General features: G+C 41.6%; 2 protein-coding genes across 2 annotated transcripts in view; one reads left to right on the top strand and one right to left on the bottom strand.

The window, feature by feature from the left end:
• Positions 1-17,244: 17,244 nt before the first annotated feature.
• On the top strand, positions 17,245-18,437 carry LOC120545827 (histone H4, major-like). The gene is made up of 3 exons (XM_039780443.1): positions 17,245-17,331; positions 17,518-17,627; positions 18,317-18,437. The coding sequence occupies exons 1-3, from the start codon at positions 17,245-17,247 to the stop codon at positions 18,435-18,437; spliced, it is 318 nt and encodes a 105-aa protein (XP_039636377.1).
• Positions 18,438-21,381: 2,944 nt separating this feature from the next.
• Positions 21,382-26,455, bottom strand: part of LOC120546092 (LIM/homeobox protein LMX-1.2-like) — a 78,233-nt gene continuing 73,159 nt past the window's right edge. The window contains exon 8 of the mRNA XM_039780867.1: positions 21,382-22,441. Within this exon, the coding sequence (XP_039636801.1) occupies positions 22,284-22,441 (158 nt within the window). The 3' untranslated portion in view covers positions 21,382-22,283. The remainder of the gene's footprint in view (positions 22,442-26,455) is intronic.

Here is a 26,455-nt window from a genome sequence, read left to right as displayed (position 1 = left end):
GCCTGTTGGATTCCCTGGATTTTGGACCTTTGCCTGTTTTCTGGATTTTTCCCTTGCCTGTCGTTATTTGGATCCTGCTGCTGAGCAACTCACAACATACAGTCCTTCACAAACTGCCCTTCTGTGAATGGTTTTCCCGCTTTGGCAATCAACTCACTGACTACATAGATTGCTTCAACTGCAGCATCAGCATCCTTACCGGCTTTGTGGAAAAGTTCTTGCTGGGATAGTAAAAGCGACATACTTTCCCTCCTCATTGTCATCTTCGTGTCATGAACTTTGTGTTGTTCCACACCTGCGCATGTTTGCAATTATTTTGCATTTTCAAAATAAGTGTTTTTTTAATGAAATTGTTTTTTTTATTACCTAAAAATGTTGTTATCTTAATTATTGTGGGGGTAAAACAAAAAAAAAAAAGTAAAATACCCTCAAGGGCCGAATTACATTATTATTTTGACATCGCGGGCCGGAATTGGGCCGGAAGTGGCCCACGGGCCGGGAGTTTGAGACCCCTGCTTTACAGATAGAGTAGGTCTAGACCACACTATAATTTACAAAGACCCAACAATTTCCCCCTAAAAGCAAGCATTTGGTGCAACAGTGATACACTGACACTGATACAGCTATAGAGACATATGTACAGTGCCTTGCGAAAGTATTCGGCCCCCTTGAACTTTTCGACCTTTTGCCACATTTCAGGCCTCAAACATAAAGATATAAAACTGTAATTTTTTGTGAAGAATCAACAACAAGTGGGTCCCAATTATGAAGTGGAACGAAATTTATTGGATATTTCAAACCTTTTAAACAAATAAAAAACTGAAATATTGGGCGTGCAAAATTATTCAGCCCCCTTAAGTTAATACTTTGTAGCGCCACCTTTTGCTGCGATTACAGCTGTAAGCGCGTTGGGGTATGTCTCTATCAGTTTTGCACATCGAGAGACTGACATTTTTGCCCATTCCTCCTTGCCAAACAGCTCGAGCTCAGTGAGGTTGGATGGAGAGCGTTTGTGAACAGCAGTTTTCAGTTCTTTCCACAGATTCTCGATTGGATTCAGGTCTGGACTTTGACTTGGCCATTCTAACACCTGGATATGTTTATTTGTGAACCATTCCATTGTAGATTTTGCTTTATGTTTTGGATCATTGTCTTGTTGGAAGACAAATCTCCGTCCCAGTCTCAGGTCTTTTGCAGACTCCATCAGGTTTTCTTCCAGAATGGTCCTGTATTTGGCTCCATCCATCTTCCCATCAATTTTAACCATCTTCCCTGTCCCTGCTGAAGAAAAGCAGGCCCAAACCATGATGCTGCCACCACCATGTTTGACAGTGGGGATGGTGTGTTCAGGGTGATGAGCTGTGTTGCTTTACGCCAAACATAACGTTTTGCATTGTTGCCAAAAGTTCGATTTTGGATTCATCTGACCACAGCACCTTCTTCCACATGTTTGGTGTGTCTCCCAGGTGGCTTTTGGCAAACTTTAAACGACACTTTTATGGATATCTTTAAGAAATGGCTTTCTTCTTGCCACTCTTCCATAAAGGCCAGATTTGTGCAGTATACGACTGATTGTTGTCCTATGGACAGAGTCTCCCACCTCAGCTGTAGATCTCTGCAGTTCATCCAGAGTGATCATGGGCCTCTTGGCTGCATCTCTGATCAGTCTTCTCATTGTATGAGCTGAAAGTTTAGAGGGACGGCCGGGTCTTCGTAGATTTGTAGTGGTCTGATACTCCTTCCATTTCAATATTATCGCTTGCACAGTGCTCCTTGGGATGTTTAAAGCCGCGAAATCTTTTTGTATCCAACCGGCTTTAAACTTCCACAACAGTATCTCGGACCTGCCTGGTGTGTTCCTTGTTCTTCATGATGCTCTCTGCGCTTTACACAGACCTCTGAGACTATCACAGAGCAGGTGCATTTATACGGAGACTTGATTACACACAGCTGGATTCTATTTATCATCATTAGTCATTTAGGTCAACATTGGATCATTCAGAGATCCTCACTGAACTTCTGGAGAGAGTTTGCTGCACTGAAAGTAAAGGGGCTGAATAATTTTGCACGCCCAATTTTTCAGTTTTTTATTTCTTAAAAAAGTTTGAAATATCCAATAAATTTCGTTCCACTTCATTATTGTGTCCCACTTGTTGTTGATTCGTCACAAAAAATTACAGTTTTATATCTTTATGTTTGAAGCCTGAAATGTGGCAAAAGGTCGAAAAGTTCAAGGGGGCCAAATACTTTCGCAAGGCACTGTATAACCCTTGTGTTGTCTTCCCGTCAACCTTGACGTTTTTGACGCCTTTTTTTCTTTTGTTTTTGCTTTTTCCAATGTTTTAAATTGTTAAATTTTTCTTCTACACATTTTCAGCGCTTATTTCTACTTCCCATATTTTCTGATATAAAACAAAAATTGAAAACGGGTCAATGTGACCCAAAGTCAACACAAGGGTTAATTATAGCAGTTGGAATGATGAACAGTGGCATTTATAGTAACAATAGATAAAAGATAAAAGATAGTGAAATAATAGTTGTCGCTGTTCAGGGAGTAGTGGGGCGATTGAGGCCATCAGATCACAAGATGCTTCTCTGTGGACTTGGCTCCAAACAAATTATTATTAAATGCTACTAAAGGGATATTTTAAAGCTTGGATTGGGTTCACTGCTCATTGCTATCACTGGGTCAGAAAATCCTAATTTTGTGAAGTAGACTTGAGGCAAGCAGCTAATTACAGTTTTTTACGATCACTATGACACTTTTTTCAATACTTTTAACAACTTTCCTAAACTCTTAACACAGTTAGCACAACATCCGTCTGTGTAGGCTATACAATTAACACATTTCTTGTTGCTTTGACACAAAATGCATACAGTTAACACAAAGTTTAAATGCTTGAACTTCTTTTACACACAAGCTCCACCAAAACCAAAACAATGGATCTTTACTGCCAAATTTACAAATGCTTTTTTTTTTTCATTACTGCATGTTACAAACAATGTTTTTAAAAAAAATTTTATAAAAAAAAAAAAAAAATTTTAAAAAAAAAAAAATCCTTTTTTTTTATTTTTTTTTTAAAAAAAACCTTCCCTTAAAAAACATGGTTGGGGTTCAAAAAAAAAACCTATTTGAACAATATACTGTAGATGAACACAGAAAATAAGAAAAATGCCTTCACAAGGGAGGAAAAGGAGTACCAGGACAATTCTGCCTCTGTCTCCTTTTTTTCCTAAACCGTACATTCTATAAAGCTACTCTGAGATGGGTCAATCATTTTTTGTACTGAATCTCTGCAGCAAAAGAAACAAATTGGTGAGCAGGTAGAGCAGGCGCACATATACCTGGAGGTTTGTGCCTCGACGCAGAGGTCCAGAGTTCAAATCTGACTTGTGACGATTTCCTGCATGTCTTCCCCCTCTCTCTCTCTCTCCCCTTTCTCAACTAGCTGTCCTGTCAAATAAAGGCGGAAAAGCCCAAAAAATAATCTTCAAAAAAAATTTACTAAACCCCACAAAACAAAAATGTAGAGAGGCTTCAACAGAAACTACAGTGCAATATGATCAATACAATCACTTGTGTCTGTTGTATAAGGGCAGACCTGACTGACACATATAAAATAATGCAGTTTCTGTAATTCCATGTGATGTTAGTGTTTTGTATGACATTGTGCAGTGATTGACTAAATGTTCCTGTTGGGAGAGAACATGTGTTAGTGTTGTGGAAGAAGTATTTGATTTTGAGACATGATTGCATTGTTTTGGTAAACATAGTGTATTGTGTTAGTGAATTATTGTATTTTGAAAATCAGTGTTGGAGTTTAGTTTACAATGTGTGATTTTGAGCATGAAATTAACTGTTTTGCCAATCGTGTGTTGTAGGTGTGTTGGTGCGTTAAGAGTTTAGGAAAGTTGTTAAAAGTATTGAAAAAAGTGTCATAGCCATCGTGAAAAACTGTAAAAAAAAAATGAATGAATTCATCAAAATGGCTGTGGAGTGTGTGATGAGAATGTTACTTGAATATAATTTGATTGTCAGTTCTAGCTTGGAGGATGTTTACCGGAGTTTAGAACGCCAACACAAAGAGGAAGGGGACGGACATCCTGCCGAAATCAGGGACATCCAGCTGAATTTCCAGCGGCACCGGAACTATCTCGGAAATAAAATGTTGTCGGTATAGGCTATCATTATAATTATCAAAACACAGTGGGTGTATTGTTACGTTTCAGTTGTGGATGGACGTTTTAAGGTGTAACTAAAGATGAGTTTATCAATCTGGAAAATTGCAAGTTTGTGTGCAGGCAGGACGGAATCCAGAGTTGGCTTGGCTGGAAGCAGTGCTGGAATGTAACTAAGTAAATTTACTAGTACTGTACTTAAATATACATGTTGAGGTACTTGTACTTTACTTGAGTCTTTTCTTTTCATGCCACTTTCTACTTCTACTCCGCTACATTTCAGAGATAAATATTGTACTTTTTACTCCACTACATTCATCTGTTACAGCTTTAGTTACTAGTTACTTTAGTTACTCCACTACATTCATCTGTTACAGCTTTAGTTACTAGTTACTTTACACATTCAGATTTCTGCACACAGAACTCATGTAGTTTATAAAATCTGATGTTTGATTCTAAAGTAAACTAGCCAACAATATAACGGCTACAAGTCCAGCTGAGATGATGAGACCATTAAACACACAGCTGGTTGGATCCTTTACACTTTCTACAATGGGAGGAGAGCTCTTTACTTTTAATAGTTTAACTACATTATCCTGATGATAGTAGCTAAGTTTCCATCCACTTGTCAATTGAATTATCTGAAGTTCGGTAAAAAAACTCATGCCAATAAAGCTGGTGGAAGTGTGTTTCCATCCAACAGCTTTAAAGCGAATAAAAACCTGTGCGTAATGACATCACATGCTGTTTTGGGATTAAATTGGTATATCAAATTGATTTGAGACATTTTAAGGTGTTTCCATTCATTTTTGCACTGAATCGCACAACATTCAAGCAAACTTTTGCGAACAAAGTTTTGCTAGACAAAAGTAGTTGTTGTTGTTAATATTAGAAGCCAAGGAAGCTACGATGGGCCTTTGGCTGAGGATCTGATCCAGCTCATCAAAAAGGTGGAACTTGCCTTTTATTTTCCCTCCGCCACCGCTGCGAGACAACTCTCTTTTTTGAGCCGTGTATCACTGTTTGAGCGCCTTCCATTTTTCTCGCAGGGACGTTCCACGGCTTGTCGTAAGGGACATTCTAAACGTTAAGCGTTAATCGTGGTTTAATGTATCTAAACAACGATCAATCATCACCAGATGAATCATGGTCATATCTTGTCATGAACAGTTAAGCCTGTCAAAAAAACTAAATCGAAATCCAACGATTATAGAAGTTATCTCACGTTAATGTTTTCTTCATCATTGTGTCCGATAACGTCCATAATATTTGGACATTGGGTTAGATTTTACCGTTTTAAGTGGTTATGATGAGCAATATAGGAGAGGATTTTTATGGTGATGATTGATCGTTGTTTAGATACATTAAACCACGTTAAGCTTTTTCACATTAGGACTTATAAAGCCAATGAGAACCATAGAGAGTCAACCCCCAGCCGCTCCGCTGCCCTGCTGTGAAGCAGAAACGCTTTGTCAGATAACGTCCATAATAATTGGACATTGGGTTAGATTATTTGACAGTTTTCAATGGTTATGAGGGGTAATATGAGGGAGAAATTTGGTGATGATCAATCATTGTTTAGGTACATTCAACGTTTAACTTTTCCATAGGCTCTAATGAAGCAGAAACACTTAATGTCAGAAAATGTCCATAATAATTGGACTTTGGGTTCGAGTTTTTGACAGTTTTCAGTGGTTATGAGGAGCAATATGACAATAGAAGTTAATATAATATAATATGGTAATCATTGATCATTGTTTAGGTACATTAAACCACGTTAAGCTTTTTCCTCGCCATAGGGCCAATTGATGTAGAAAACATTAACGTGAGATAACTTCTATAATCGTTGGATTTCGATTTAGTTTTTTGGACAGACTTAAGTGTTCATGACAAGATATGACCATGATAAATCTGGTGATGATTGATCGTTGTTTAGATACATTAAACCACGTTAAGCTTTTTCACGTAAAGCGTTTTAGAATGTCCCTGTCGTAATCTTTGTTGGTCATTTCCTTTGCGAGCTCCTGATAAATGATGGCGTTTCTTAGATTTTTGCTATCTAAAATAGTCGTTATATTTTTCTGGTAAATTAAATTTAAAAAGTATCTTGTCTCCTCGTTTGTCCGCTTACATCTGTTTTTGTTGACAGCTGTCATGTGTGCAAAATGAGCGGAAATATGGGCGGAAATGAACTGAAACTTCTTCGTTTTATTGCGGGTTGCAACCATAAAATGACCTAAAACTTAATCACAATTCATTATTTATTCGGCAAATAACGTTTCCATCAGCTCTTTTAACCTATTTTATCCTCTTTCTTTCTACTTTTTTTACTCTTCTAGCGAAGAGATTGTGTGTTTCATATATATCCTATGGATTTTTCAAACTTTAAAATGCAACCAAGAGCCAGCTTTCTCACTTACTCAAGAGAGGAATTGCTGGCTCTGCGCACAAAGGGACGAGCCGGGATACGGCACCCTATCCCGGAGGAGACCCAGGGGCTGCAAGGCTGGGGCTAAACTGAAGGACAACCTAGCGGAGAATCAGAGGCACTACAAGCCATCGATTCCATCCGTAATCATGGGGAATGTGAACTCGCTGCCGAACAAGATCGACGAGTTGTCGGTGCTGAACAACCAGCGGCTCTACCGTGAGAGCAGCTTGTTAATCTTTACGGAGACATGGCTAAACCACCTTGTACCAGATGCTAACGTGGACCTACTGGGATTCACTGCCGTGAGAGCCGACAGAGACACAAAAGCGAGCGGAAAAAGCAAAGGTGGGGGACTCATCATGTATGTCAACAACCGCTGGTGTAACCCAGGACATATCTCCGTAAAGACAGCCTCATGTTGCCAGGACCTCGAGCTGTTAGCTGTTAGCCTGCGGCCATATTATCTGCCGAGGGAGTTCAGTCATGTAATTACCTTCTGTGTTTACATCCCTCCGAGAGCGGACGCAGCCACTGCCTGTGAGAAGATTCACTCCGTCACAGCAAGGATGCAGACACAGCACCCGGAGGCCTTTATGATCATCTCTGGGGACTTTAATCATGCAACTTTGGATTCTACTTTGGCTGTTTTTCACCAGGTTGTAGACTGTCCTACGAGAAACAACAGGACAATTGATCTCCTGTATGTTTATGTGAGGGATGCATACAGAGCGAATCCCCTCCCCCCACTGGGGAAGTCTGATCACAACCTGGTTCACCTACAGCCACTGTACACTCCCCTGGTCAAAAAACAGCCGGTGACAACTCGCACCATCAGGAGGTGGTCCCCTTATATGGAAAGTGCCCTGAGAGACTGTTACAACACCACAGTCTGGGATGTGCTGATCAACCCGCATGGTGAGGACATAGAGGGGATGACACATTGTCTGACGGACTACCTGAACTTCTGCGCAGATGTGGTCTCCCCCATCAAGACTGTCCGTTGTTACCCTAATAACAAGCCATGGGTAACGCGGGTAGTCAAGGCTGTCCTCAACAAGAAGAAGGCTGCCTTCAGGAGCAGGGACAGGGAGGCCATGAAGGCAGCACAGCAGGAGGTGAAACACTGTGTGAGGGAAGCTAAGGACAGCTACAGGAGAAAGGTGGAGCAGAAGCTGAGGGAGAACAACATGAGGGAGGTCTGGGAAGGTGTGAGGACCATCACAGGTCACAACACAAAGACCAGAGCTACAGGAGGGACAATGGAGAGGGCGAATGAGCTGAATGACTTCTTCAACAGGTTTAACCAGCCCTCGTCCTTCTCCCCTCCACCCCCACTCTCACTGCAGCCATCTCTCCTTCTTCCCTCTACACACTTCACCCCTGACACCACAATCCCCCCCTCCTCCTCCCCCACCTCAACACAATCCCTGCCTCACATCACCACAGACCAGGTCAGGGGACAGCTGAGGAAGCTCCGGCCCAGGAAAGCAGCAGGCCTGGATAAAGTGTGTCCGAGACTACTAAAGACCTGCGCTGCAGAACTGGCTGAACCACTACAACAGATATTCAACCTTAGCCTACAGCTAGGGAGAGTGCCCACCCTCTGGAAGACATCCTGCATCGTTCCGGTTCCCAAGAAGAACAGGCCCAGCGAGCTGAACGACTTCCGACCAGTGGCACTCATTTCACACCTGATGAAGACGTTGGAGCGACTCTTCCTCAGCCTCCTCAGACCTCAGGTACAACATGCCCTGGACCGGCTGCAGTTTGCGTACCGGCCAAATGTTGGTGTGGAGGATGCCATCCTCTACATGCTACACCGAGTCCACTCCCATCTGGATAAGGGAAGCAGCACAGTGAGGATCCTTTTCTTGGACTTCTCCAGTGCCTTCAATACCATCCAGCCCCCTATACTTCAGGACAAACTGAACAGGATGGGAGTGGACCCCTATCTGGTAAACTGGATCAATGATTACCTCACTGACAGGCCACAGTATGTCAGGCTGAAGGACACCACGTCTGACACTGTAGTCAGCAGCACTGGAGCCCCCCAGGGCACAGTGCTGGCTCCTCTTCTCTTCACCCTGTACACCTCGGACTTTTGTTACAACTCGGAGCTGTGTCACATACAGAAGTATGCCGATGACACAGCCATCGTTGGGTGTATCAGGGGTGACAGAGAGGAGGAGTATCGGAGTCTGGTGGGGGATTTTGCTCTCTGGTGTCACACTAACTGCCTACAGCTCAACACCTCTAAGACGAAGGAGCTGGTCATTGACTTTGGGAGGTCCAGACCAAGACTGCGACCAATCCAGCTAGAGGGAGCTGAGGTGGAGGCTGTGCAATCCTACAAATACCTCGGGCTGTGGCTGGATAATAAACTGGACTGGACAACACACACCAGCCACCTGTACAGAAAGACACAAAGCAGGTTGTACTTCCTGAGGAGACTGTGGTCTTTCAACATCTGCAGCAAACTGCTGTTGATGTTTTACCAATCTGTGGTTACCAGCGTCCTCTTCTACACTGTGGTGTGCTGGGGGGGCAGCATATCCAAGAAGGACACCTCCAGACTGGATAAACTGATCAGGTGGGCCGGCTCTGTGGTCGGCATGAAGCTGGACTCACTGGTGACGGTAGCAGAGAGGAGGACACTGGACAAACTGCTGGACATTACTGACAATGCCAGCCACCCCCTGCACACCGTCATCAGCAACCAGCGGAGCCTGTTCAGTGGAAGGCTGCTCCTTCCCAAGTGTAGGACCAACAGACTCAAGAACTCCTTTGTCCCTCATGCCATCATACTCTACAACTCCTCACTCGGGGGGAGGAGGAAATAGGGTAAAGAGGACAGAACAGAGAACAGAACACTGTGCAATAAATTATTAATAATCTACTCACATACATACCTGGACACTCTAACTGCTAATTTATGCTAAATGTCATTTATTTATTAACTGTATAATAACACAACACCATACACAGTCCTATATATCTATATATCTATCTTTATTTACCGGTAGTTAATTGTTGTTTTACTGTTGTTTTTTTGGGGGGTTTTTGTAAAAAAAATATTTAGCTAAAAGTTTATCGTTATTCTTATACTGTATTTTTTCTATCTTTTTTCTATTTAAAGAGTGTTTTTGTAAGATGCTAAAATCTGCTGCTGGAAATCTAATTTCCTTGCGGGAGTTATCCCAAAGGGATCAATAAAGAGAAGTCTAAGTCTAGTCTAAGTCTAAGTCTAAGAGAAGAGTCCAGAGAAGGGTACAGATATGCACTTAAATTTACTGATGATTTTTCCAGTATAGTGTTTGTGTATTTCTTAAAGAACAAAAGTGACACAGTCCTAGCTACAGAGAAGTTTCTAGCTGACACAGCCCCATACGGCAAGGTGAAATGCATCAGGTCTGATAATGGTACTGAATTCACAGGAAAAGGGTACCAGACATTGCTCATTAAAAATGCAATCAGACATCAAACATCAGCACCTTACTCTCCTCACCAAAATGGGACTGCTGAGCGCAATTGGCGCACGCTATTTGATATGGCAAGGTGCTTTTTTTTTTTTATTGATTTATTAGACAGTAACAGAAATAAATGCATAACAAAATGCCAACACAGTGACATAGTACATTTATCAGAACTGTCGAGGATAACACAAGAAAGTTACAAACTTATTTCCAAGATGTCCAGGCAAGCTACAGATGACTAAAAGGTACCTTATGTACACTCAACCACATCCAAATACAAAATAAATACAAATATATACACTGTAATAATAAATATTCTTTTAAGACTACATAAAAGATTGAATCTAATTAGCATTTAACAACAATTCACCACATGCTCGATTAAAACAACGATCTGACTGGCTTAACTTAATCCCAACTGGGAGTTTGTTCCATTCCATTGCCTATGTCTGTGGCACTACCTCTCATTGAGTAGCTATGAGAATTTCTAAAAAGCTTTAAAATACCTTGGCTCATTCTTATACAAAATCTTTCTTGTTAATCTTAGTTTCAACTGTCTCACCCTGTTTTCAACTGTCAGCCATTTTAATTTCTTAAGTTCAGAAGAGCCAATATGTTCTCTATATTTGAGATTTAAAATCAACCTGACTAATTTATTCCGTGCCGTTTGAAGTTGAACTTTTATCCTCTTGGGTGTGCTACTGTACCATGTAGTACAGGCATAATCGAAGTGTGGCTGAATTAAAGCATTTGCCAACATTTTTAAAGTTTCTTTATTTAGAAACTGAGCCTTACGAGCCAGGAATTTTATTCTTTGGTTCACTTTTTTGACAACCTTTTGACTCATACTTTCTCCACTCACAGAACTGTCTAAATCACAGCCCAAATATTTAACACAATTTTTAGCTTCAATCTGGATATCACCCAAAGAAATTTTAAGCTCAGGAGTACTACTCAACCTTATTTTAGAACCAAATAAAATAGATTCAGTTTTCCCCAAATGCAAAGACAGTTTGTTCTCTATCAGCCATTCACTTATATTTTGTAACTCATCACTTAAATGATTCTCAATAACTTTTATGTCCTTATTAGAGAACACCAAGGCTGAATCATCCGCATAGAGAAAAAGATTACAATTGCAAACAGATTTCATATCGTTGATATACAAGAGAAACAACAATGGACCCAGGACACTACCCTGTGGCACCCCACACGTTATTTCTCTTGCCTCAGATAGAGTGCAGTTAATATCAACTCTTTGATGCCTTTCAGTCAAATACAATCGAATCCAACTACATGCCATACTGTTAAAACCTAGGGCTTTTAGTTTGATCAGCAAGATCTGATGGTCAACGGTGTCAAATGCTTTCTGGAGGTCTAGCAATACCATGCCACAAAGTTTACCCAAATCAATCTCTCTTCTTAAATAGTCTGTTAGATATAATAACACGTATCCGTAGAATAAGATGTTCTAAAACCAGATTGAAAATCATAAAACAAATCAGAATTACTAATGTAATTATATATTTGCTCATGTATTATTTTCTCCAAGACTTTTGAAACGACTCCCAAAATCGAAATTGGTCTATAATTACCCTCTTCTAATTTGTTCCCTTTTTTATATAGCGGAACAACCCTAGCAAGCTTCAGATCTTTGGGAAATCTACCTGACATAATTGAAAGATTAAAAATATGAGTGAGATATGGAGAAATAAATTCTGCAGCATCTTTTAAGAATCTGGCCGGTATTTCATCTAGACCAATTGCCTTCGAACACTTAAGTTCATTCAATAACTCATCCTGTGAAACCATAGAAAGGCAAAAAGAGTCTGCTACAACTCCAAGCTTAGAGTAATACTTAGACATGGCCTCACCATCATATAACCCTGGTTTTCTTGGTAAATTTTCAACTAAGTGTCCAGGTATAGAAATAAAAAATGAGTTAAATTTATCCGCAACCTTTAGTTGATTTGAAGAGAACTCCCCATTAATATTAAGGCAAATATTATTTGACTTTGTCTTAAGTCTGTTACTGAACCCCATTTGTTTCAAAGACTGACAAAGTTTCTTTGGGTTACCTTTATGCTCAGTTAATTTATCACGAAAAAAAGTCTCTTTTACACATTTTAATCATCTTTTGCACTATATTCCTGCATGCTAATCGAAAGTGGTTTGCCAAAACAACTGTGGACTTATGCAGTCCAGACTGCTGCAGTAGTGAGAAATAGGTGTTTTAATAAACGCACAGGGCAGACACCAATCCAGATGATGACAGGAAGACGGCCCAACTTGTCGAGAATGCAAAGGTTTGGTTCAGAGTGTTTTGTTTACAAACAAGACAAGTGAAAGCTTGATCCGAGGTGTGAAATGTGTGTTTTTATCGGGTACGACAAATACAGTCCTGCATACATTGTCTACTTTCCAGTCAGTAAGAAAGTGCAGAAACACAGACTGGTAAAGTTTGTAGCCAAGTCAGGTGTAGAACGACAGACACAGACTAGTTTCACACATGAGGATGATGATTCCATCCAGCACAGGTCCAGAAGTCCAGCTCACCGCGTTCTAGAACAGGAACCTGAAGGGAGCCACCACCAACCACAGACGGTTGAGGTCAAGTGCGAACCCGGATCTAGCCGATACCCTTCCAGAGAGAGGAGAAGGCCAGACAGATACACAGATTGCAATGTGTCTAAATGTATGTCTGAGGAGGAGGCTGATCAAGTCCAGAGTAACATAGATTACTGCTATCGAGTGACTGAGGGTAAGAAAGCAGTGGGGGGTAGATGGGTGTATGCTATTAAACCCAATGTTGATGGATCTGAGAAGTACAAGGCCCGATATGTTGCGAAGGGGTACAGTCAAAAGATGGGTGTGGATTATGGGGAGACATTTTCTCCTACCGCTAACATGACTAGTGTCAGGGTTTTAATGCAGAAAGCAGCACAGGAAAAGTTGATTTTACACCAAATGGATGTGAAGACTGCCTATTTACATGCACCCATTGACCAGAAGGGTACAAGTTAAAATCACACTCAGGCAGAGAATTGGTGTGCAGGCTAGAGAGGTCATTATATGGGCTTAAACAATCGGGCAGAAATTGGAACAGGTTGTTACATGAGTATCTAACACAAAACAAGTTTCTACAAAACCAGGCCGACCACTGTGTTTACACAAGGCAAGGAGAACATGAGAAGGTGATCATAGTAATTTGGGTCGATGACTTAGTAATTGCAGCAAGCGATGAAAAAGCTATGAACGTTACGAAGGATCAACACATTCTCACACCCAACTCGTAAAATAAGGACGTTCGGTCAGGAGCCTTTCTCGTTCTTATTTGACGTTAAAAGTCTCCTTTAGCGTCTCATGTAAACGTGCTTGGTCGCCACTATTGCCGTCCCTTTTTCGTCCCTTTTGACGCGCTTGGTCGGGACGGGTGAATGGAATCGCTGAGGTTTAGGAGAAAAACAACGGGGAAAGGACGCCTCAAAAGCCGGGAAACACACGCCGTAGACGGGGGAAAAAAAAGAAAAACAACAGGGAAAGGACGCCTCAAAAGCCGGGAAACACACGCCGGAAACAAAAGAAAAACAACGGGGAAAGGACGCCTCAACAATCGGGAAACACACGCCGGAGACGGGGAAACAAAACGCCATAGACGGGGGAAACAAAAGAAAAACAACAGGGAAAGGACGCCTCAACAATCGGGAAACACACGCCGGAGACGGGGAAACAAAACGCCATAGACGGGGGAAACAAAAGAAAAACAACAGGGAAAGGACGCCTCTAAAGCCGGGAAACACACGCCGGAGACAGGGAAACAAAACGCCACACGCGGGGCGCGAACAGAAGTCTCCTGAGTGAAAGTCCAGTGTTTTACCCATCCACCACCCCAACCACCGTCCTTACGCAGCAATTTCCTATTACATACCACTCGCTAAATCTCATCCAACTGCGGCTCTCCCCAGTACGTTACACAAATAGTCGCATCAGACGCTGAAGGACACTGACCAAACGTACTTATTTTACGAGTTCGGAATGAGAACGGGTTGGAAGGATATGCTTACAGCAAGGTTTAAAATGAATAAAACTAAGATTTTTTCTGGGCATTGATTTCACCCAGAGTGACAGCTGTGTAACAATGTCACAAGCAAAGTATGTTGGGAAAATTCTAGAGAGGTTCAACATGCAAGAATGTAAACCAAGGTCAACCCCTTGTGAACAAAAACTGAACTACACAGAAGATGCTACATTGATGAGTGATGTTTTGAGATACAGAGAGGCAGTTGGTAGTCTGATCTATTTAACTGTCTGTACGAGACCTGATTTGAGTTTTGTTGTAAGCAAAGTGTCACAGTATTTTACTGAACCTACTGAACAGCACTTTGATACAGTTAAACATGTGCTGCGGTATCTAAGAGGCACAAGGGATAAGGTGTTGTGTTACAGGAAATGTGATGAGAACCTGGGTATACAAGCTTACAGTTACGCGAACTGGGCTGGTGACGTTAATGATAGACGGAGTACAACTGGGTATTGTGTGAGCCTGACGAAGAGCGGACCTTTAGTGTCATGGAAGACCAAAAAGCAGCCCACTGTAGCACTGTCCACTTGTGAGGCAGAGTATATTGCTCTGGCTGCAACCATCCAAGAGTGTCTGTACCTCATTCAACTGCTAGACGGCATTGATAAATATCAGTATGCACTACCTAAGCTGTATGAGGACAACCAAGGCACAATCGCTTTGGCTAGGAATCCTATCAGCAGACAGAGGTGCAAACATGTGGATATAAAATACCATTTTGTACGGTCCATTGTGAATGATGGGAAGGTAATATTGGAGTATTGTCCTACTGAGCAGATGGTGGCGGATGTAATGACCAAACCTGCAACAAAATTTAAGTTGGCCAAATTCGCTAAGCTTTTGTTTGGAGATAACTAAAGGACAAACCCTGATGAAGTATTCATGTAATAGGTGTTTTTGTTTGTAATAATGTGAGAGCAAGTGGGGGTGTTGAATGTTGCTCTCAATTAATGAATGTTAATTTGTGTTTTCATTGTGATTTCATTTGTGATGAACACCACGCGCCACCTGTCTGTGGGCGGGGTTAATAAAAGTCCACCTGCACGCAGCTGATTTCAGTTGCAGTGTGGGTGACATTTGAAGCAGCAGCACGTCTCTCTGTCTCTTCCTTATACCTCCATGTTCGGTGCTATGTAGGCTACATTTGGGTTCACAACAAGCAGCCGCTGTAACATGCTGCTCTGTCAACATACCAGCTTTAATGGCACGGGTTCCTTTCACCCATCTTTATCCTAGTTACTTCCACACTAACCCTAACTGAAAAAGTCCAGTGTTCTGAATCTAAGAGTGAATTAGATACTGTGTTCCAAGAATACGTCCCTTTAACTCCAGTGAAAGCTGCACCTGGTGCATATTCTGAAAAAATTCTTCAGACTTCTTAATCTCAAATTTGGGCTCAAAGAGCATTAGAGTGCTTCTCTGGCCAAACTGGAGACTTTTACACTTTATTGGACCCAATGGCTAACATGTTGATAATACAGAGAGTCATTGTTTGTGATGTTTAGATGAATGTATTAATTATTTCACAGACGTATGTATTAATTATGTATTAATGTATTAAGTTTTCTGTGCGCTGAGACGCTGGAGGGCAGAGCTCGATAGAGGAGACTCTGCTCTAGCCTGATCCTATGTCCCGATTTTGTGCCTCCAGCTGATGACCCATAAATCGATCTCAACACACCATCCTAAAGGATGTCCCAATTCCTAAAATGCATCTCGAGGAGTGAAGAGGCTCTCCGGAGGAGCTATACTTGAGGATACGTGGGCCATCCTGGATGAGCCCCCAATATCGATAAATAAAAGGTATTTATTACCTGAAATAATATAAGTTCGAACTTAAGACATGTATGAGGCGTGAACATCAGTATCATCAGTATTGTGTAAGTGTGTAAAATGTGTGTAAAACAGTCTTAGGAAGGAACTTGTTTTAGTGGAACTTTTGCATCGAGGCAAAGCTCTGTGGAGGCAAGCTCTGGAAGGCTAATTCTCTCAAAAAAAAAAAAAAAAAAAAAAAGGGGGGATGGCTTTTTTTTAAAAAAAAAAAAAAAAAAAAAAAAAAAAAAAAAAAAAAAAAATAAAATTCTACAAAAAAAAAAAAAAAAAAAAAAAAAAAAAAAAGAACGAAAAAAAATAGCTGGATACATGGTTAAATGTCATGTGCTCTTACCAGTATATCGCCTTGTGTACTTCGTTCAAAGCAATCCCACCAATTGGTCCCAAAACGTTGGCCAGCCGCAATTTCGTCATCCATGTCTTTATTTTGCCCAGAGTAATAAACTACAGCTTCTCACCTTGACTGCAGAGTTTTCACCTGGTCCTCCAAATCATGACCAACGCCATTGTTATGCCATGTCTCTGTGTTTTACATTACCCTTGCTAGATCACTGCAGATGATAGGCCATGATTGGAAAATAAAACATTTTCCATAACTAGGGGGAAAACATGCTAGCACATCCCAGTTACAGAGTAAATGCTGTAAAAATATTGGTTTTGAATCTTTACAATAATTCCCCGAGAGAACCAAGCAGGTTCTTGTTGTACGATCCAAATTATGGTCACAAAAGAGCAGTTTTGTGTTGTTTCCCGTAGCAAAGAGATTTTGAGAACGGCAACACACAGAGAGCAGAAGGGAAGGGGCAAAGCCTGACATGTACTTCTGTTGTGCCGCACTAGGGTAAAAGACACTGTCAGCATAATAGAAACTTTCACTGAAAAAAGAGGGACATGACAAAAACAATGACATCAGAATGCAAAAAAATATCAATTCCTTGTCGCACCAGCCACAGGTTCATTTCTGACCTGTGGCCCTTTGCTGCATGTCATTCCCAATCTCTCTCCCACTTTTCTGTCTTAATCTGTCCTATCAATTAAAGCAATAAAAAAAAAACGATCTTAAAACAAAAAAGAAAAAATCAATGTATAACATATGAAGATCAATCTTTGACATGTTGTTTTAGAAAATGCAGTCAGGCTCTTTTTGAAGTCTACCGTTTGGTATACATTTCAAAACAAAGAGCTAAAAGGAGTCTACCAAGAAATGCAGCCCTGGTTTTAAGAAGAGGGAGTGAAAACCATCAAACATGGTGAGTGTGCCCTCTGGCCGCCATTCATCTGTCTCAAACAGAGGCTCCTGCTCCTCCTTTTTCTCTGAGGGGAAGAACAGTATGGTAGTAATGTGACTGAGGGTTACAGAGCTCAGCAGAGAGTGAGTTTGTTTCCAGACCTGTGGACACCAGGGTGTCAGGCACTGACCCAGGGTCAGCCAACAGCTGCGCTGTCCTCAGGACAGAGAGCTGCCTGAGTGGGGGCTCGGCCAGATTGACTGCTTTGTTCGCTCACATCTGTGATGTCAGATTACCACGGCGATAAGAGGCAGAGTAACGTCGCAGTGTCAGAAGCTGTCTAGCAGCTCAGTGCAGCGGGCCCCCAGCGGAGCCCCAGGGGCCACAGAAGAATGTGGCGTGTGAGAGGATTAGCATTCCTGTAGGTGAGATCACATCTACAGATGTGTGAAGAGGCAGAGCTGCCAGATCTCCACTTTTGAGCAAAATTGAAATTTTGAACGTCAAAAACTTCCAGTGAATTTTTCTGCAACAATTTATGGTGCAAATTTCTTTATTTATGTAAAGGAAATTATAATAGGTGCACTGGCCAGTTTTGATTATTGGGGGGGGGGGTTGTAACACACCCATCCCCCCTGTAAAATACGCCTATGGTTACAGCGGTAAACGGGCAGCAAACAGGATCAGATCACAATCTGCAAAAAGTCCATCAGTAACCAGCGGCCAGTCAGCGACTCCAACAGGTAACAGAGATACAAAGAGCTTCGAAACACTGCTGGACTGAAGAGTTAATGCAGCAGGACGCAGTCCGATCATTAACTCATAATGTCAACGCATGATCAAAACAACACAAGTACCCACAGGGTTGCACACTACCACTTAACTTCATTACATGAACTTAAGTTATTTTAGTAAATGGTACTTTTTGAAAACTTACTATAGATGTGCTATTACCGCACACGCGTTCTGTGATTTGGGCCTTGGGCCGCTCCGTAGTTTGGGAAATGATGAAGCAATGCAACGGTAATGTTGCGGATGGCTAGCAGAAAGCGTAATGTGCTCTGTGATACCATCCAGGGGTGTGCTGTAGGGAGAAAGTGATGGGTGATGATGCACCTAACACCGCGCACACCAAGAGCAGGACGGTGAGCGCCATGGATGTGGTAAATACTCTGAAGAGGCCGGGCCGCGCCCTGTACAGCTTCAGCTAAGGCTACGACCTGAATCACAAATTAAAGAGCCACACACTTCTTCTAACAAGACACTTCCTGTTCTGAGCTACAGACTTCTTTACGTACAATTTAAATAAATGAATGATCATTAAAAAGCAGCTCAAGACCCAAAAAAAGAAACAAAGCTCCCTGAACCGAAATGGATGAAAAAAGGGTCATTTGAATAACAAGTTGAGTCTAAAAGCCCTTCCAGATGGTTCTCTCCATAAGACTAAAGTTATCTGCATATACTGTTGATGTGAACTAATTTACCACTGCAGTATGTCCAGGCTCAAATACCACTGGAGCATAAAAAACTGAAAAATATCCCTTTAAAGTACATTTAGAACAGACAGAAATGTGCGATTAATGCCAAAGTTACACCAAACGACTTTTCAAGCGATTCCACTGTCGCAGACTACTTTCCTATATAGTAATAAAATTATGAGAGTCTTGCTAGAGTTGGGGTGCTCCCGTCGTGTGTCAGTGTTGTTTACAGTTGCTAAGCTAAACGCTAAAGGGAAAGTTGCTGATATCCAACCCTTCTGAAGCGAGTCATCCAACGAGAGATTTACCGGCAGATAAACACAGAACTCCGGGTACTGGAGACATTCATCTGCATGTACAGCAGAACAGAAAATCTGCTAACTTTCCCTTAAAGTTATCAGCTAATGCTAGCGGTAGATAGCTAGCTTGGTTAAAGTTTTCAAAACAAATTTAGTTGTAGTCTTACAATGTGTGACCCTGCAAGATCCCCAGTCTTTAAATATTAGATGTGAGATGATTGTCTTTAGAAACATCAAAAATACCTTGTTTTCTCACTGACTGACTACAGTATAGTGGTACTTATTGAAAAAGCAAACATGTATTACATTTGTATAGTTCGGTGTTCGCCGTTTCAATAGTTACCGCTGCAGCTTCCTCGCCCACCATATTCACAAGTTTGAAAATACGTAGCAAATATGGCGACTGTTGAGGGCGAATAGTGTCCAGTAATCCATGCTCAACATTTTGACTGTTTGAGTGCAGCATCGTAGTGCTGCATTTGGCCAAACTTTGTGAGTGTGAATGTACTCTGTACTCAAAATAGCAAGTGGACAGAAGTGTTTGATTTGAGACACAGCACAGAATAGTGTTCTAATGCTCCAAAATCAGAATGACCGGAGGTTTCCCAGTTCTTTTCTTGAAGCTGCTAGTGTGGCTGTAGTCTTACTCCTCATTTCCACAGCATGCGTAACGGCTGCGGACCGGCTCCGCTGCGTGTCTGCTGCGTGCTCCGCCGTCCGTCAATACCCACCAGGTCCGGATTTGTTGCGGAACGGCTGCGGCCATGACTGACAGCTGTAGTCACGAGGACCCACAAGTTCTCGCAAATTCACGTAGAATAGAACCACAAAACCAACAACAGTTAGTTTCCATCCAGAGGAGTAGACGGGAAACAACTCTGAGCTGTGTTTTCAAGGTGTAGTGCAGGGAAATCCGCCGTGAGCATGGTGTATTACATTTTGAAAATTAACCGGATATTTATTTTGTTTCTCTGCTCGACTTTCTGTCCCGCACTATCTGCCGTGTGCTGAATTGCTGCGGAGCTCTCTGTCGTCCGTCAAAAATAGAAGCTCTGTGTATCTTCTGCGGAGGGCTGCGGACTGACGGAACTGGGACGGAGTAGGGACGCAGACGTTCTGCAGTCTGTGGAAATTGCCGGTAAGAGTTTCTGACTAAGTTACTGAAAGTCATCGCTGTTTGTTGTTGGTGACTTTTTTTATATAATATAGGTTTGCTATAGAAATATTAAAACGTTTTGAGAAATATTTTAAATGCATGTTACTTCTTGCCCAGTGAGGAGTGCTGCGAGCCGCTCTCTGGATCACCTGAGAGATGTTTGTTGGGCGGCAGGTTTCATCGTGCAGGAAGCCACTGACATCTGTCTCACTCTGTATCTTCCACCTGAGTGAACTCAAACCATGAGCAGTCTTTGTGTGCTGCCGTGTACACATCGCTTTTTTATGATCAATTGTTTGGCAAAGAGGCGGCTGTTTGTCCTTCACCCAGCAGCTTGACGGGGCGGAACAAATGGAGTTATTCCACTCATGCCCCCTCACAGCACATACAGAGCAGAAAGGGATTTGTTGCATGGTGGGTAAATATTGTTGCCGTCTGTCAGTGATGAAACCAAGTCAAAAGGTAGGTGATCTACATGCACTGTTTAGTGACCCAGATACAGCATGTGCATCTGCCAGGTAGAAACTCCAAAATGGAAATCCCACTTCAGGCGTTATTGGATTGCAATGTAAGGTGTGAGGGTTTACACAGTCTGTCTGGGCTGCTCATTTGTGCAGGTGTGCGTCTTCTATTAGTTTAAGGATCAAATGTCTCCAGGGTCAGAAGTGAGGAAACTCTAGTGTTAGGCTGGGCTTTAGATTAAGTGTAAAGTTAGGTCTATGCAGCTACAACTTTGGTTGCCGTAAAGTAACTGTTAAGATAAGGTGTTAGATATGGTTAATCAGGTTCAATCAGACTGTGCACTTGTGAATGAAATTTAGATTCCAAAGCTTGTAGTTAGTCACCTCTTGTGTGTGTGAGAATGTTTTACTAAAATGTGTTTAGTTTAGTTTATTTGGTAACACTTTATATAAAGGGGTGTGCATAAGACTGACATGACACTGTCATAACCATGACATGTTGTCATAAAGTGTCATTCAATAACAGGCACAAAATAGTTCCAGACATTCAGATATGTTCCCCTCAGGATAATCCGTGATAACTTTAATGATGATCTGATTTTTCATCTACTACCATCATCAGATCAAATTTATAGTATAGTATATTTATAGAGAGTATTCTGGATTAAAATATCTTGTATGTACCAATATCATTTCAGTTTAATTTTCCTGCCAATGTTTATTGACTGTTTCTCATGTTATTCAACAAAAGAAGACGAGAATTCAAGAGAATACATTTTTTATTTTAAGTACAAACACTTTTGATAAGTAATCAAATTTAAAATGCACTTTTGATAATGTCCAGATGATCTGAATGGAATAAATAGCAAAGCAATACTGATTTACACACTCCTTAAACAACACAAACACCATGATAAATAGCAGAATCAAATAATTACTGTAATGAATGAGGATGTTTGTTTTTTGTAATTTACAATGGGATCATATTGTCTTTTTAAATAGAATGTTTTGATTTATTGTGTACCAGCACGTTGGTCAGAAATAAACACATAGCTGTCCATCCTAAAATGCAAAACTGGATGTTTCTGAAGAACAGTAATTACATTTAGAACAGACATTCAGCAACAGGTAACAATTAGTTGGCTCACAGACTTCTGTGGTAGTTTGCCAAAATTACATTACCAATCCTATATTTCCTTAATTGTCCCATTAAAAACAACTTACAACATTTTAATGCCCCTATTAAACTGTGTTACATGCTGAGAAACATGTAGTCTAATGTTTCTGTGACACTGTCACCAAATCTCTGACATGAACTTTAGTCCAACTTTTCATACCACTACTAAACACTTGGAATGTGATATCTGTACAAATATTGACAGCTATCTCTCCAACATAAAAGAACCCAGCGGAAAAACCAAATGCACTGTTTCCAACCCCCGTGCAGACAACGGGCGGCATGTGAAATTTCAGTTTGAAATTTTTTCCCTTTCCTTTGGCTGGGGGAGGTCAGTCAGGTATATTTGGTGGATTCTGCCCCACAGCCACTTTTCCCTGCTTGCTGATTCATGTCTTGCAGGACCATTCTGTAGCCTGTGTGTCTAGTGTGTAGCACTGTTCATCAGCCGGGATGTGGTGTGGTGCCAACAGTAATGGTCACGTCTCAAGAGGCAAAGTAGGAGCTCTGCATGGAGTAGAGGCGGTCAATGGGGTTCCCAGCACGAGCCTGCAAGGAGCCCACATCTGGAGTGGCCATGAAGCAGTCACTTAGACTGGTCAGAGAGGTGTCACTGTCAATGTCATGGAAGATGGAGCCAGAGCCTGTGAGGAGCCGAGAAGACATGGGGGAGTCAAACACAACTGCTGCTGGGGCAGAACTGCACACTCCGCTGACAGACACACAGCCCTGACTTCCTGTATGACTGCCAAACAGTGGAAAACGCTGCATGCTAATGGCAATGTCACTTCAATTCAATATGATTTATAGTGTCACATCCTAACAGGAGTTATCTCAGGACACTTTCCCGATCATTTACAGAGACCCAACAATTCCCCTCAAGACCAATTGCAATAAAAATTCTATTAAATTATGTCACTTTTAATGCAAAGTTGGTATTATATGAGATGTTTGTGTTATGACAACTTGACAATACAATCTATAGCAGGCCTATACACTTAAGGAAACTATTGAGTTTTACGTGGTAACATTACATCAAGCTGTCATTAAGTGGTTGGTTTTGACATTGGCTGTGATGAGACGCTCCCAGTGTGTGTGTGTGTGTGTGTGTTGGTTTAGTTTCAGTTGTGGTACCAGAAAGGGGACCATGTCATCAGGTGAGGCTTTTGGGTGAAATGGAAAGCTGAAGATGGCTTTCTGTAGGTATAGTTAGGGTCAGCATAGCAATCTATTTGTTCCTTAGGGGAGAAAAAGGAGAAGGGATGGATAAGATATGGATTGCACTCCTCCTTCAGGGTACCTGTGCAGTAGATGAGAGAAAAGAAAAGGAAAAGAGCAAGCAGTTCTGAGAAGCAGTATATCAAGATAAAGCTAGGTGTAGGTTTGGGAGGAACGAGCTGCAGCACAAATGTCAAGCAGGTTTGCTGTCAGGATGATGGAGCAGCAGGCCAGGTGTTGCCTAACATCTCACAGCGTTACACACCTCAGACCAAACTTTAACCTACTGATTCCTGTTAACTCCTGACTCTCCGACTGTCTCCCTCTCTTGACTCTCCTTATCGTTTATCTCTGTCATTCTAACCCTACCCTCTCCCCTACTTTTTCTGCTCATCATTATTCATTACATCACAGCTTAACAAATGTAAATCAACAGTGGTGTGGCAAGTCTGCCTGCTGAGCCCCATTAATCAGTACCAGTGAAGAGTGAATTTGAAATCCTTAACGTTAATTACTAACCCGTTTGCCATCTCTTTTCCATGGATCCGACACCTGATTGACAGGCTGTGACCGTCACTCACTGCTGCCAGGGGACAGCTAACAGGAGCTACATACCTGATAGGTCAGCACCGACTATCGGGGGCTAGGTTACAGCCAGGGTTCAAAATTTAATTTTTCATCCACCAGCCAAATGTCTAGTGAATGTTCAAATTTGACCAGCCACCCATTACCATAGTTTTTTTGCTGGTGGGTGAATCAAATCTATCTGCCACTTGCACCATTTGCACCATGATTGGCTAAGCCTAATATATTCCAGTATTATTTGTTAAATATGTTTTCTACAGTATATGACATATGTGAGCTCCTGCATTTTCCCTCTTAACTTCCCACCAAACTGCTTACCAGGCTTTAAATCATTCAGAACTCTGCTGGGCCATGGCTCTGGGTCAGTCAGTCAGTCCACCACTTTGGTCCAGACTGACACGCCTGGGCAGTTTTTTCTGACATTCATGGTCCCCAGATGATGAATCCTACCATCTTTGGTGATCTCCTGAGTTTTCATTTAGCATGAACCACAAGGTGTTTGGTTATGAGTCAAATGTTCACGATGGATTGCCATGAAATTTAAAACTGGGATTTATTCTCCCCAGTGGATATGTCCTAAGGACTTGATAGTGGTGGTTGGTGAGCCTCTGACTTTCTATCTAGCCCCTCCAGCAGGTCATAGTTCTCAGCTTATCTGGGTGGTGATGGCACAGTGGATATGACACATGCCTTTGGTGTGGGAGATCTGGGTTCAATTCCCACTGCGATACATCAACCAATGTGTCCCTGACCAAGACACTTAAGCCCTAGTTGCTCCAGAGGTGTGCAACCTCTGACATATGTAGCAATTGTAAGTCACTTTGGATAAAAGTGTCAGCTAAATGACATGTAATGTGAAATATCTCAGTATCTATTAGATGTATTGGCACAAGATATTTGTACACAGGGGCTAGAAAAAAACTATCTTTTAACAGGCAGAAACCTCAGACAGAACCTGGCTCTAGGTGGGCAGCCATCTGACACAACCGGTTGGGGGGTAGTTGATGAAAGTGAGACTCTATCATACAGGGAATTTGATAAAACTGAACAGTGTTTAGACAGCAAAGATTACAGCTAAAATGTTGGTATAGGGCATGAGAAGAGAGCACTTAAACCATTCTACTAAGGATGTCAGTAAACACGCTGCTGCTGACAGATTGTAAAGCCTTTTCAGGCAAATTTTTCAGAGTGATGACAGACTATAAAACAATGACCAGATTTTCATATGATAATGCTAATTTATCTTAGTATGTGGATAGACAAGAAGATGAGTTCCAGAACCCTTTGTTGGAACCCTTTGGCTCTGTGAGAATGGAAAACAAAGCTGAACTTTAAAACTATTATCTAATCTGTATGTTGTAGCTCCATGTAATTCTGCCTTTAAGAGACAGAAATGAAAAAACAAACAAAAAGAAATGGTAATTTCAAAATCCCAAAATGTGTGCTTACTTCCTTTTCCCTGTTATGTATTCTGTTTCCTGTTTTGCTGTATTGTTTTTGTTCTTTTCCGTTTCTGTCTTTGTATTCTTGTTCCTTGTCCATGGTTATGTTTGGTTTGCCGTGTTCTATTGTTCCGTGTTCTCCGTTTTGTTTCTCTAGATCCTTATATGTTGTTGGCATGCTTTACTTCCTGTTTTATTTTGTAGTGTTGGGTGTCATGTGTCTGGCTTTGTTTTCTGTTGTTTTCTGTCTGGCTTTGTTTTCTGTTGAGTGTGATCAGTCCTTGATATGTTCCACCTGTTCCTCGTTACCTGCCTCCCTTCCTTGTGGCTGTTCTCTTGTTCAGTGTCGGTTTGTCTGCGTCCGTTCCTGGCTCTGTATTTCGAGTTTGTAGTTTCCTCCACTTCGTTGTCTTCCAGGGTTTCTGGATAGTTTTGGTGTCTGTTTTTTGTTCTGTCAACCTGCCAACTGGTCTCCTGCGTTTGGTCCTCCTTTTGAATTTGCAAACTGTCACACTATATCCATGGCACCGTGTTGCTACGGTTTCCTGATTGAAGAACATGTTTCCTCGGAACGGCGCAAAACGGCATGCAGCGGCTTTTATGCTATGTTTACACGTGGCCGGCTATTTTCACAAATGAACATTTCAACCTCTCCATTTTCAAAAATAACATCGTGCACAGCTGTCAGTTTTCAGAAAAGTGTTCTTTTACACATCCCCGTGTATATATGCCGTCAATAGCATGCCAGACCTGTAGGTGGCAGTGTTACAAGAAGCTCTAGCCCACGTTAGCCAATCAGAATCCCAAAAACAACAAGAGCAACGAATCACTTCCTCTTTCTCTCTCTCGGCTGACTAAACCTCCGTTTGTCTCAGTTTACATACAAATGTGCAAACAAAGTTTTCCAAAACCTCCACTCTGGCCGGAGGTTTTAGAAAGAATTCTCCGTTTGCGAGTAAACAAACGAAGGTAAATGTCTCAGTTTTTTGTGTACGTGTAAACGGGATAATAGTTTTCTCTGGTTTGGTGGGCGTGTCTCGGCTGTGTCCCAGGTGATACCCAATCAGCAGAGAAGTGTCTGTAAACTCGTGGTAATAAAAAGGCAGAGCGCTTGCGCAGACAACAGGGTGTTCCACGCATCCCCGTTTCAGTTGCTACGTTTTGTCGGGGCTGAGCGTGGCCCTGTTCACACAAGTGAAGACTTTGACTGTGACATTTTACTAAATACTTCAAGCTCATGTTGATAACATTAAATCAGGTAGTGCCATCGCACAAGTTTATCAAGTACACAAAGTAGTCACAACTTCCTGGTCACATAAATCTGACACATTAAATATTAAAATCAAATTCGGTCCGTGGCCTTTTTTTATATCCTCTTTTTGACTTGAGCATGAAAACAGAAGTAAAAGTAGC

This window comes from Perca fluviatilis, chromosome 17 (assembly GCF_010015445.1).
Source record: "Perca fluviatilis chromosome 17, GENO_Pfluv_1.0, whole genome shotgun sequence".
Lineage (NCBI taxonomy): Eukaryota > Metazoa > Chordata > Actinopteri > Perciformes > Percidae > Perca > Perca fluviatilis.
This window is presented reverse-complemented; position numbering and strand designations above follow the sequence as displayed.

Excerpts from the sequence above, each read along its gene's own strand:
- LOC120545827 (XM_039780443.1), top strand. The coding sequence starts at position 17,245 with ATGGTGAGTGTGCCCTCTGGCCGCCATTCATCTGTCTCAAACAGAGGC. Across the intron at positions 17,332-17,517 it reads CTGAGGGGAAGAACAGTATG|ATTACCACGGCGATAAGAGG; the intron begins GTAGTAATGTGA and ends CTGTGATGTCAG. Across the intron at positions 17,628-18,316 it reads GCCACAGAAGAATGTGGCGT|GGAGAAAGTGATGGGTGATG; the intron begins GTGAGAGGATTA and ends GGTGTGCTGTAG.